At 40.3% G+C, this 12,631-nt stretch overlaps 1 protein-coding gene across 1 annotated transcript in view; it reads left to right on the top strand.

Moving 5' to 3' along the window:
• LOC122561449 (uncharacterized) overlaps positions 1-12,631 on the top strand; it is a 166,630-nt gene that overhangs the window by 112,205 nt on the left and 41,794 nt on the right. Inside the window, exons 77-88 of the mRNA XM_087999300.1 lie at positions 129-188; positions 353-412; positions 717-776; positions 3,953-4,012; positions 4,316-4,375; positions 4,675-4,737; positions 7,260-7,319; positions 7,628-7,690; positions 10,273-10,332; positions 10,861-10,920; positions 11,221-11,283; positions 12,025-12,378. Of these exons, the coding sequence (XP_087855426.1) occupies positions 129-188; positions 353-412; positions 717-776; positions 3,953-4,012; positions 4,316-4,375; positions 4,675-4,737; positions 7,260-7,319; positions 7,628-7,690; positions 10,273-10,332; positions 10,861-10,920; positions 11,221-11,283; positions 12,025-12,378 (1,023 nt within the window). The remainder of the gene's footprint in view (positions 1-128; positions 189-352; positions 413-716; positions 777-3,952; positions 4,013-4,315; positions 4,376-4,674; positions 4,738-7,259; positions 7,320-7,627; positions 7,691-10,272; positions 10,333-10,860; positions 10,921-11,220; positions 11,284-12,024; positions 12,379-12,631) is intronic.

Below are 12,631 nucleotides of genomic sequence, written 5' to 3'. Positions count from 1 at the left end.
GATGAGAAATCTAATGCTGTGAACAGTATGATGCAGCATCACGAATCAGTAATATGGAACTTTGTTATTGCTGCGGCAAAATCAAATAGGATACAATGTTGGTTAATGTGTGTCTTTCTCTTCAAAAGAAGCGACCACAACAACAGGGACAAGCACAATAACTGCAACGACTGTCAGTTCTACAACTGGTGAGCAAAATCATTTTTAACAATCAGGACATGTTAAGGGTTAACAAAGAAATGAAATGTAAATGAAATTGAAATGTAAGTGAAATGTAAATGTAAATCCTCCACAACCTATTCCATTCTAATTGGATGTAATGATTGTGAATGCATTCCATTTTCTTCAAAAGAATCAACAGCTACAACACTAACAACCATCACAAGTGGATCTACTGCCAGTTCCACAACTGGTGAGTAACATCCCCTTTCACATTACATTACAATGTATTTTCACATCAGATTACCTTCATAGCTTCAAATCTGAGAGGGAAATGATATTTTCATCTTAGTTCTTTGTCAATGAAATTACGTCCATATTTTCATCAAAACTCTTGTCCATTTCACATTCCTGTGGTGCCATGTAAATGAACATTGATTAGATTGTCGTAAAATCTCTGCAACTCAGGTCACTTTACCTTTCTGATTAAAATGACAAGAGTGGAGTCTAAACTAAGTTGGCATCTGGTGATTTTGAATATCATTCATACATTTCAGAAGAAACAACCAAATCTGTACCACCAACTACAACTGGCTCTACCAGTGCTTCGACAAGAGGTGAGTGAGGAATTCCTTCAGTGTGGAATAGCGAGGCCTGAGTGGGCAATGATATTGTTACCTTAGTTCTTTATCAGGGCATTTCTGACAAATGAATACCTCCATCCTCGCGGAGCAAAGTCTTCAGTTCAAAACTAAAATACGAAAGGCGGCAGGCACCAGTGAGTGCTCGAGCACATCCAAATCACAGCAGCTCTGGGAATACCTGGCACTGGATATGTCTGTGTTTCTGTGATGCTGACATTTGCACAATACTGTCCTCTTCCAACTTGGGCGTATTGAATGTGATTGCATTTGTTTCACTTCAGAACAAACAATGACAACAACAGGGATAACCACCACACCGGGTTCAACTGCCAGTTCCACAACGGGTGAGTGCTGTCTATTTCATTCCACATGATAAGTAATGAAATGAGTTAAAATGGTTACAACTTAAATGCCTGGTCAGTGAAGTCCCTGTGTCAGTCGAGGTTGATATGTCATAGTCTCAGCTCAGGAGGTTTTGGGAACATAAGACATTCCTGACACTTGTTCATCAGCAAAAATCTGTCGCTTCTAACTCCAGTAGACAATCCCCTGGTATTGGATCAGAATGGGTTCACACCCGGCATGCAGATAAATGTTAATTATTGATGAGTGTCAGTGTAACCTAACGTCAATACTGATTGCGCACTCCCATTATGGATCCGCCCTGAAAATTCAGTCTTTTCTTGGACATCAACTTTAACTAAAGAAGGTTAAGACACACAACAATAATGCTGTGTGTGCTGGAGATGTCACAAAACAGCAAGAGAACTTTCTGAAGAAAGCCAACAGATGTTCTATCATCTCCATGTCCAGAAACACAGTCTACAATCCCAGTCCTTCCACTTCTTTGGAATTTTGCACTGATTCCCTTGACTTTCTGCAAAAATATACTCCATTGGTTTTCTCTGAACATGGCATGATGATTGACATTTTGGTGATATCTGCTTCCATCCAGCAACAAGGAAGTTTGTTCTTTCAAAATACTACTAAATGTTAACAATGGTGCTTTGCTACTTACTTGATTTGAATGCTCCTTCTCTAATTGCTTCATGCGATTGTTAAATATTCTCCAACAGCTCTATTGTTGATCTGTTTTGGTGAAACATCTTCCTGTCCAATACACACACACCAACCTGCTCCGCTTCAATGATGATGATCTTGTGGGACCCAAATGGAAGGGATTGTGTTCTCAACTTGATTCCATTGGAGACTGTCAATTTGTCCAACAGACTTAGAGATTCCTAAGTGAATCACAAGACAACGTGGATGATATTAAAGGAGTAGTATTGCTGTGTAATCACTCCAGCAATGAGAGACATGGAGTCTTAGAGTTGTACATCACGGAAACAGACTCTTCGATACAACTCGCTCATACCGACCAGATATCCCAACCTTTTCTAGTGCCATTTGCCATCCCTTGGCGCATATCCCTCGATACCCCTCCAATTCATATGCACATCCAGATCCCTTTTAAATGCTATAATTGTGCTAGCCTCCACCACTTCCTCAGGCAGCTCATTCCATACACACGTCACCCTCTTCATGAAAAGGTTTCCCCGTCGGTCCCTTTTAAATCTTTCCCCTCTCACTCTAAACCTATGCCCACAAGTTCTGGACTTCCCCAGCCCAGGGAAAACACTTTGTCTGTTTCTTGTATCCATGTCCCTCATAATTTTACGCACCCCGATAAGGTCACACCTCAGCTTCTGACTCTCAAGGAAAAACAATCCAGCCTATTTTGCATCTCCCGAGAGCTCAAATCCTCCAAACCTGACAACATGCTTGATAATCTTTTCTGAACCCTTTCATGTTTCACAACATCCTTTTGAGTTTGCTGTGAAAATCAAACATCAACAACATTTCCGATGGCAACCAGTCTAACTTCAACATCCACTGATACAAGTACACCAAAGTGAACTTAAAATTCATGTGAGTTGGTGTCGGATCTGTGCTTCATAAAGTATCTGGAGGTCAGGAGCTGGTCAAATTGACATTGGATATTGAGTTCCCATGGACACTATAGCAACAAGAAGAATCTTAAATTTTCATTCATCCACTGGGATCTGGTTTCTGAGATATCCTTCAGTCATCTGATTTCTGATACATTAATTGACTGATAGAGCATGTTAAGATGTCCAGGGGTAACAGAATGAAAGCATGAAACTTATTCCCACAGGTCCACAAATTATATGTGTTAATCAGAACAGCGTAATTATGTCAATGAGTGTTAAGATAAGTGATTTTATAGAGATGTTCGCACTTCATCCATGAAACCAACAAGGACAGCCCCGATCACTATACTTCCACCTCTGAATTGCAGTCTGACCATATGTAACCATGTCCCACACTGAGAATCTGAGCACTCAACTCTTGAAAGTGATGAGTGCTCTCAAAATGGCTGCTGACTGTCCTCACAGCTGGAGCAAGCCTGACAGTTTCTGTCTGTAGAAAAAACACAATGCATATAATTAATGAAGCATTCATATACCCTGCTGATCTTGAGGCAAGTTTCATACAATGACGTAGAGATCACTGTCTTGTGTTTTCCTCATCTCCAGAGAGCTGATGAAGTCTAGTTCAAATTCAAAGGGACCTTTCGGCAAAGGGTAATATTGATGTTCTGAAGCAGGTGGATCAGCCAATGACATTGAGCATGATCACAGTGGCAATATAAGGTTTCTAGAAGCACAGTATACCTTCAGTTTGTAATAGCCATGTCAAACATGAAAAATAAATCTAGTTTTAGGAATGCTATTGGCGATAAAGTATTCAGATAGTTCAGTAAAAATCCATTTCAGATGAGAAATCTAATGCTGTGAACAGTATGATGCAGCATCACGAATCAGTAATATGGAACTTTGTTATTGCTGCGGCAAAATCAAATAGGATACAATGTTGGTTAGTGTGTGTCTTTCTCTTCAAAAGAAGCGACCACAACAACAGGGACAAGCACAATAACTGCAACGACTGTCAGTTCTACAACTGGTGAGCAAAATCATTTTTAACAATCAGGACATGTTAAGGGTTAACAAAGAAATGAAATGTAAATGAAATTGAAATGTAAGTGAAATGTAAATGTAAATCCTTCACAACCTATTCCATTCTAATTGGATGTAATGATTGTGAATGCATTCCATTTTCTTCAAAAGAATCAACAGCTACAACACTAACAACCATCACAAGTGGATCTACTGCCAGTTCCACAACTGGTGAGTAACATCCCCTTTCACATTACATTACAATGTATTTTCACATCAGATTACCTTCATAGCTTCAAATCTGAGAGGGAAATGATATTTTCATCTTAGTTCTTTGTCAATGAAATTACGTCCATATTTTCATCAAACTCTTGTCCATTTCACATTCCTGTGGTGCCATGTAAATGAACATTGATTAGATTGTCGTAAAATCTCTGCAACTCAGGTCCCTTTGCCTTTCTGATTAAAATTACAAGAGTGGAGTCTAAACTAAGTTGGCATCTGGTGATTTTGAATATCATTCATACATTTCAGAAGAAACAACCACATCTGTACCACCAACTACAACTGGCTCTACCAGTGCTTCGACGAGAGGTGAGTGAGGAATTCCTTCAGTGTGGAATAGCCAGGCCTGAGTGGGAAATGATATTGCTACCTTAGTTTTTAATAGGTCATTTCTGCCAAATGAATACATTCATCCTCGCGAAGCAATGTCTTAAGTTCAAAACTAAAATACGAAAGGCGGCAGGCACCAGTGAGTGCTCGAGCACATCCAGTTCACGGCAACTATGGGGGTATCTGGCCCTGGGTATTTCTGTGATGCTGACATTTGCACAATACTGTCTTCTCCCAACTTGGGCGTATTGAATGTGATTGCATTTGTTTCACTTCAGAACAAACAACGACAACAACGGGGATAACCACCACACCGAGTTCAACTGCCAGTTCCACAACGGGTGAGTGCTGCCTTTTCTTCATTCCACATGATAAATAATTAAATGACATAAATTGGTTACAACTTCAATTCCTGGTCAGTGAAATGTCAGTGTCAGTTGAGTTTGACGTGTCATTCTCACAACTCAGGAGTTTGTGGGATCACCAGCCCTTCCTGAGACTTGAACATCAACAACATCTGCAGCTTTGATCTCCAGCAATCTCCCTGGTATTAGATCAGGAATGGTTCCCACCCAGCATGCAGATAAATGTTAACAATTGATAATTGCCAGTGTAACCCAACACCCAGGATTGGTTTACCGCAACATTACTGTTTACCCATCCCCAATATGCACATTAAGTGTCTGCTCAAACATCAAGTTTAGCAAAACAAAGTGAGGACTCAAAGTGTGCTGATGATGTGACAGAACATAGAGTGAATTTTGCTGAGGTTACTCAGCAGATTGGGGAATCATCTCTGTGTCCAGAAACACAGTCAGCGCTCCAAATCCTCCGACTTGTTTGGAACTTCGCAAGGAATCATTGGGCTTCCAGCATAAGAACATGTGTGAAGTATTTCCTCTGAACATGGTGTGATGATTAACATTCTGGTGATATATGCATCCATCCAGCAACAAAGAATTGTGCTTTTTTGAAAGTACAATTAAATGTTAAAAATGCTGGTTTGCTACTTACTGATTTAGAATGCACCTTTTCTATTTGTTTCATGCGGGTGTTAAATGTTCTGCAACTTTTCTATTCCAGAGGTGATCTGTCTTGGTGAATGGTCATCCTGGTCCAATACGCACACACCAAACACCACCAGTCCATATGATGTTGAACTGATCTACCCTGTGCGCAAGCGATTGTGTTCTCTATATGATTCCATTGGAGACATTCAGTGTCAATTGGTCCAAAACACTTCAAGGCCACCCAGTGAATCAACAGAACACGTGAAGTGTATTAGAGGATTAGGATTGCTGTGTCGTCTTCACCAAAATTCATCACAGGAATTTTGTTCAGACTACCAAATTCGAGTTTGCTGTGAAAATCAAACATCAACAACACTTCCGACGACAACCGGTCTAAGGACAACCTCCACTGAAACAAGTACACCTGGTAAATCTAAAATTCATGTGCGCTGGAGTTGGGGCTATGATTTACAAAGTGTCTCAAGGTCAGGAGCTGGTCCAGCTGACGTTGGATATTGAGTTCCCATAGACACTGTAGCCATTGGAGAAATCATAAATTTTCATTCAAACACTGGGCTCTGGTTTCTGATATATCCCTCACTCATCTGATTTCTGATAGATTAATTGACTGATAGAGCATGTTACGATATCCAGGGGGAAGTGAATGCGAGTATGAAAACCTCTCCCAGCAGAACCCCAAATGAATTGTGTTAGTCAGAACAGTATTTTTATTTCAGTTGGAGTTCAGGTGAGTATTTTTGTCAAAAAGTTTACATTTCATCCACGGGACAAATGAGGGCGGCTCCTATCGCTGTAGTTCCACCTCTCAATTATCATCCTGACCATGCGTAACCATGTCCCATGGTGAGAATCTGAACACTCAAGCTGGCAAAGTGGTGACTGCTCTCAAAATGGCTGTTACCTGCCTTATAGCTGGAGCAGGCCTGACAGTCGCTGCCTGTAGGAAATACACAATGCATATAATTGAACAACTGTTCGTTCTGTTTATTAATGAGGAGGGAAGTCTCACACAATGATCTCGGGTTCACTGTGTTGTGCTTTCCTCATCTCCAACCAGCTGATGAAGTCTGGTAGCAAGTCAAAGGCTTCTTCAGGAGATGGGTAACATTGATATTCTGAAGCAGGTGGATCAGCCAATTGCATTGAGCATGATCACAGTGGCAATACAAGGTTTCTAGAAGCACATTATACCTTCAGTTTGTAATAACCATGTCAAACATGAAAAATAAATCTAGTTTTAGGAATGCTATTGGCTATAAAGTATTCAGATAGTTCAGTAAAAATCCATTTCAGATGATAAATCTAATGCTGTGAACAGTATGATGCAGCATCACGAATCAGTAATATGGAACTTTGTTATTGCTGCAGCAAAATCAAATAGAATACAGTGATGGTTAGTGTGTGTCTTTCTCTTCAAAACAACAGGCACAAGCACCTCAACTGCAACGACTGTCAGTTCTCCAACTGGTGAGTAAAATAATTTCTAACAATCAGGACAAGTTAATTGTTAACAAAGAAATGAAATGGAATTGAAATTTAAATGTAAATGAAATGTAAATGTAAATCTTCCCCAACATATTCCATTCTAATTGGCTGGAATGATTGTGAATGCATTTTCAGCTTCAACCAACTTTCTCTGAAAGTAGGTCCAAATTTCTTTCAGAGCTCTTGTCCATTTCACATTCCTGTGGTGCCATGGAAATGAACATTGATTAGATTGTCATAAAATCTCTGCAACTCAGGTCACTTTGTCTTTCTGATTAAAAATGACAACAGTGGAGTCTAAACTAAGTTGGCATCTGGTGATTTTGAATATCATTCATACATTTCAGAAGAATCAACCACATCTGTACCACCAACTACAACTGGCTCTACCAGTGCTTCGACAAGAGGTGAGTGAGGAATTCCTTCAGTGTGGAATAGCCAGGCCTGAGAGGGAAATGATATTGTTGCCTTAATCCTTTATCAGGGCATTTCTGACAAATGAATACCTTCATCCTTGTGGATCAAAGTCTTCAGTTCAAAACTAAAATACGAAAGGCGGCAGGCACCAGTGAGTGCTCGAGCACATCCAAATCACAGCAGTTCTGGGAGTATCTGGCACTGGATATGTCTGTGTTTCTGTGATGCTGACATTTGCACAATACTGTCCTCTTCCAACTTGGGCGTATTGAATGTGATTGCATTTGTTTCACTTCAGAACAAACAACGACAACAACAGGGATAACCACCACACCGAGTTCAACTGCCAGTTCCACAACGGGTGAGTGCTGCCTTTTTTCATTCCACGTGATAAGTAATGAAATGAGTTAAAATGGTTACAACTTAAATGCCTGGTCAGTGAAGTCTCTGTGTCAGTCGAGTTTGAAACGTCATAGTCTCAGCTCAGGAGGTTTTGGGAACATAAGACATTCCTGACACTTGTTCATCAGCAAAATCTGTCGCTTCTAACTCCAGTAGACAATCCCCTGGTATTGGATCAGAATGGGTTCACACCCGGCATGCAGATAAATGTTAATTATTGATGATTGTCAGTGTAACCTAACGTCAATATTGATTGCGCACTCCCATTATGGATCCGCCCTGAAAATTCAGTCTTTTCTTGGACATCAACTTTAACTAAAGAAGGTTAAGACACACAACAATAATGCTGTGTGTGCTGGAGATGTCACAAAACAGCAAGAGAACTTTCTGAAGAAAGCCAACAGATGTTCTATCATCTCCATGTCCAGAAACACAGTCTACAATCCCAGTCCTTCCACTTCTTTGGAATTTTGCACTGATTCCCCTGACTTTCTGCAAAAATATACTCCATTGGTTTTCTCTGAACATGGCATGATGATTGACATTTTGGTGATATCTGCTTCCATCCAGCAACAAGGAAGTTTGTTGTTTTAAAATACTACTAAATGTTAACAATGGTGCTTTGCTACTTACTTGATTTGAATGCTCCTTCTCTAATTGCTTCATGCGATTGTTAAATATTCTCCAACAGCTCTATTGTTGATCTGTTTTGGTGAAACATCTTCCTGTCCAATACACACACACCAACCTGCTCCGCTTCAAATGATGATGAACTTGTGGGACCCATTCGGAAGGCATCGTGTTCTCAACTTGATTCCATTGGAGACTGTCAATTTGTCCAACAGACTTAGAGATTCCTAAGTGAACCACAAGACAACGTGGATGATATTAAAGGAGTAGTATTGCTGTGTAATCACTCCAGCAATGAGAGACATGGAGTCTTAGAGTTGTACATCACGGAAACAGAATCTTCAGTACAACTCGCTCATACCGACCAGATATCCCAACCTAATCTAGTGCCATTTGCCATCCCTTGGCGCATATCCCTCGATACCCCTCCAATTCATATGCACATCCAGATCCCTTTTAAATGCTATAATTGTACCAGCCTCCACCACTTCCTCAGGCAGCTCATTCCATACACACATCACCCTCTTCAGGAAAAGGTTGCCCCGTCGGTCCCTTTTAAATCTTTCCCCTCTCACTCTAAACCTATGCCCACAAGTTCTGGACTTCCCCAGCCCAGGGAAAATACTTTGTCTGTTTATCGTATCCATGTCCCTCATAACTTTACAAACCTCGATAAGGTCACACCTCAGCCTCTGATTCTCAAGGAAAAACAATCCAGCCTATTTAGAATCTCCCGACAGCTCAAATCCGCCAAACCTGACAACATGCTTGTTAATCTTTTCTGAACCCTTTCATGTTTCACAACATCCTTTTGAGTTTGCTGTGAAAATCAAACATGAACAACATTTCCGATGGCAACCAGTCTAACTTCAACATCCACTGATACAAGTACACCAAAGTGAACTTAAAATTCACGTGAGCTGGTGTCGGATCTGTGCTTCATAAAGTATCTCGAGGTCAGGAGCTGGTCAAATTGACATTGGATATTGAGTTCCCATGGACACTATAGCAACAAGAAGAATCTTAAATTTTCATTCATCCACTGGGATCTGGTTTCTGAGATAGCCCTCAGTCTTCTGATTTCTGATACATTAATTGATTGATAGAGCATGTTAAGATGTCCAGGGGTAACAGAATGAAAGCATGAAACTTATTCCCACAGAGACCCAAATTATTTGTGTTAATCAGAACAGCGTAATTATGTCAATGAGTGTTAAGATAAGTGATTTTATAGAGATGTTCACACTTCATCCATGAAACCAACAAGGACAGCCCCTATCACTATACTTCCACCTCTGAATTACAGTCTGACCATATGTAACCATGTCCCACACTGAGAATCTGAGCACTCAACTCTTGAAAGTGATGAGTGCTCTCAAAATGGCTGCTGACTGATCTCACAGCTGGAGCAAGCCTGACAGTTTCTGTCTGTAGAAAACACACAATGCATATAATTAAAGAAGCATTCATATACCCTGCTGATCTTGAGGCAAGTTTCATACAATGACGTAGAGATCACTGTCTTGTGTTTTCCTCATCTCCAGAGAGATGATGAAGTCTAGTAGAAATTCAAAGGGACCTTTAGGCAAAGGGTAATATTGATGTTCTGAAGCAGGTGGATCAGCCAATGACATTGAGCATGATCACAGTGGCAATATAAGGTTTCTAGAAGCACATTATACCTTCAGTTTGTAATAGCCATGTCAAACATGAAAAATAAATCTAGTTTTAGGAATGCTATTGGCAATAAAGTATTCAGATAGTTCAGTAAAAATCCATTTCAGATGAGAAATCTAATGCTGTGAACAGTATGATGCAGCATCACAAATCAGTAATATGGAACTTCGTTAATGCTGCGGCAAAATCAAATAGGATACAATGTTGGTTAATGTGTGTCTTTCTCTTCAAAAGAAGCGACCACAACAACAGGGACAAGCACAATAACTGCAACGACTGTCAGTTCGACAACTGGTGAGCGAAATCATTTTTAACAATCAGGACATGTTAAGGGTTAACAAAGAAATGAAATGTAAATGAAATTGAAATGTAAGTGAAATGTAAATGTAAATCCTCCACAACCTATTCCATTCTAATTGGATGTAATGATTGTGAATGCATTCCATTTTCTTCAAAAGAATCAACAGCTACAACACTAACAACCATCACAAGTGGATCTACTGCCAGTTCCACAACTGGTGAGTAACATCCCCTTTCACATTACATTACAATGTATTTTCACATCAGATTACCTTCATAGCTTCAAATATGAGAGGGAAATGATATTTTCATCTTAGTTCTTTGTCAATGAAATTACGTCCATATTTTCATCAAAACTCTTGTCCATTTCACATTCCTGTGATGCCATGTAAATGAACATTGATTAGATTGTCGTAAAATCTCTGCAACTCAGGTCACTTTACCTTTCTGATTAAAATTACAAGAGTGGAGTCTAAACTAAGTTGGCATCTGGTGATTTTGAATATCATTCATACATTTCAGAAGAAACAACCAAATCTGTACCACCAACTACAACTGGCTCTACCAGTGCTTCGACGAGAGGTGAGTGAGGAATTCCTTCAATGTGGAATAGCCAGGCCTGAGTGGGAAATGATATTGTTACCTTAGTTCTTTAATACATCATTTCGGCCAAATGAATACATTCATCCTCGCAGAGCAATGTCTTAAGTTCAACACTAAAATACGAAAGGCTGCAGGCACCAGTGAGTGCTCGAGCACATCCAATTCACGGCAGCTACCGGGGTATCTGGCCCTGGGTATTTCTGTGATGCTGACATTTGCACAATACTGTCTTCTCCCAACTTGGGCGTATTGAATGTGATTGCATTTGTTTCACTTCAGAACAAACAACGACAACAACGGGGATAACCACCACACCGAGTTCAACTGCCAGTTCCACAACGGGTGAGGGCTGCCTTTTCTTCACTCCACATGATAAATAATTAAATGACATAAATTGGTTACAACTTCAATCCCTGGTCAGTGAAATGTCAGTGTCAGTTGAGTTTGACGTGTCATTCTCACAACTCAGGAGTTTGTGGGATCACCAGCCCTTCCTGAAACTTGAACATCAACAACATCTGCAGCTTTGATCTCCAGCAATCTCCCTGGTATTAGATCAGGAATGGTTCCCACCCAGCATGCAGATAAATGTTAACAATTGATAATTGCCAGTGTAACCCAACACCCAGGATTGGTTTACCGCAACATTATTGTTTACTCATCCCCAATATGCACATTAAGTGTCTGCTCAAACATCAAGTTTAGCAAAACAAAGTGAGGACTCAAAGTGTGCTGATGATGTGACAGAACATAGAGTGAATTTTCTGAGGTTACTCAGCAGATGTGGCATCATCTCTGTGTCCAGAAACACAGTCAGCGCTCCAAATCCTCCGACTTATTTGGAACTTCGCAAGAAATCATTGGGCTTCCAGCATAAGAACATGTGTGAAGTATTTCCTCCTGAACATGGTGTGATGATTAACATTCTGGTGATATATGCTTCCATCCAGCAACAAGGAATTGTGCTTTTTTGAAAGTACAATTAAATGTTAAAAATGCTGGTTTGCTACTTACTGATTTAGAATGCACCTTTTCTATTTGTTTCATGCGGGTGTTAAATGTTCTGCAACTTTTCTATTCCAGAGGTGATCTGTCTTGGTGAATGGTCATCCTGGTCCAATACACACACACCAAACACCACCAGTCCATATGATTTTGAACTGATCTACCCTGTGCGCAAGCGATTGTGTTCTCTATATGATTCTATTGGAGACATTCAGTGTCAATTGGTCCAAAACACTTCAAGGCCACCCAGTGAATCAACAGAACACGTGAAGTGTATTAGAGGATTAGGATTGCTGTGTCGTCTTCACCAAAATTCATCACAGGAATTTTGTTCAGACTACCAAATTCGAGTTTGCTGTGAAAATCAAACATCAACAACACTTCCGACGACAACCGGTCTAAGGACAACCTCCACTGAAACAAGTACACCTGGTAAATCTAAAATTCATGTGCGCTGGAGTTGGGGCTATGATTGACAAAGTGTCTCAAGGTCAGGAGCTGGTCCAGCTGACGTTGGATATTGAGTTCCCATAGACACTGTAGCCATTGGAGAAATCATAAATTTTCATTCAAACACTGGGCTCTGGTTTCTGATATATCCCTCACTCATCTGATTTCTGATAGATTAATTGACTGATAGAGCATGTTACGATATCCAGGGGGAAGTGAATGCGAGTATGAAAAC

This window comes from Chiloscyllium plagiosum, unplaced genomic scaffold (genome assembly GCF_037043375.1).
Source record: "Chiloscyllium plagiosum isolate Xiang-an unplaced genomic scaffold, Cpla_swu_hap1 HiC_scaffold_23, whole genome shotgun sequence".
NCBI classification, from domain to species: domain Eukaryota; kingdom Metazoa; phylum Chordata; class Chondrichthyes; order Orectolobiformes; family Hemiscylliidae; genus Chiloscyllium; species Chiloscyllium plagiosum.
The sequence above is the reverse complement of the archived record's forward strand: the minus strand, read 5'-3'. Positions and strand labels throughout refer to the sequence as shown.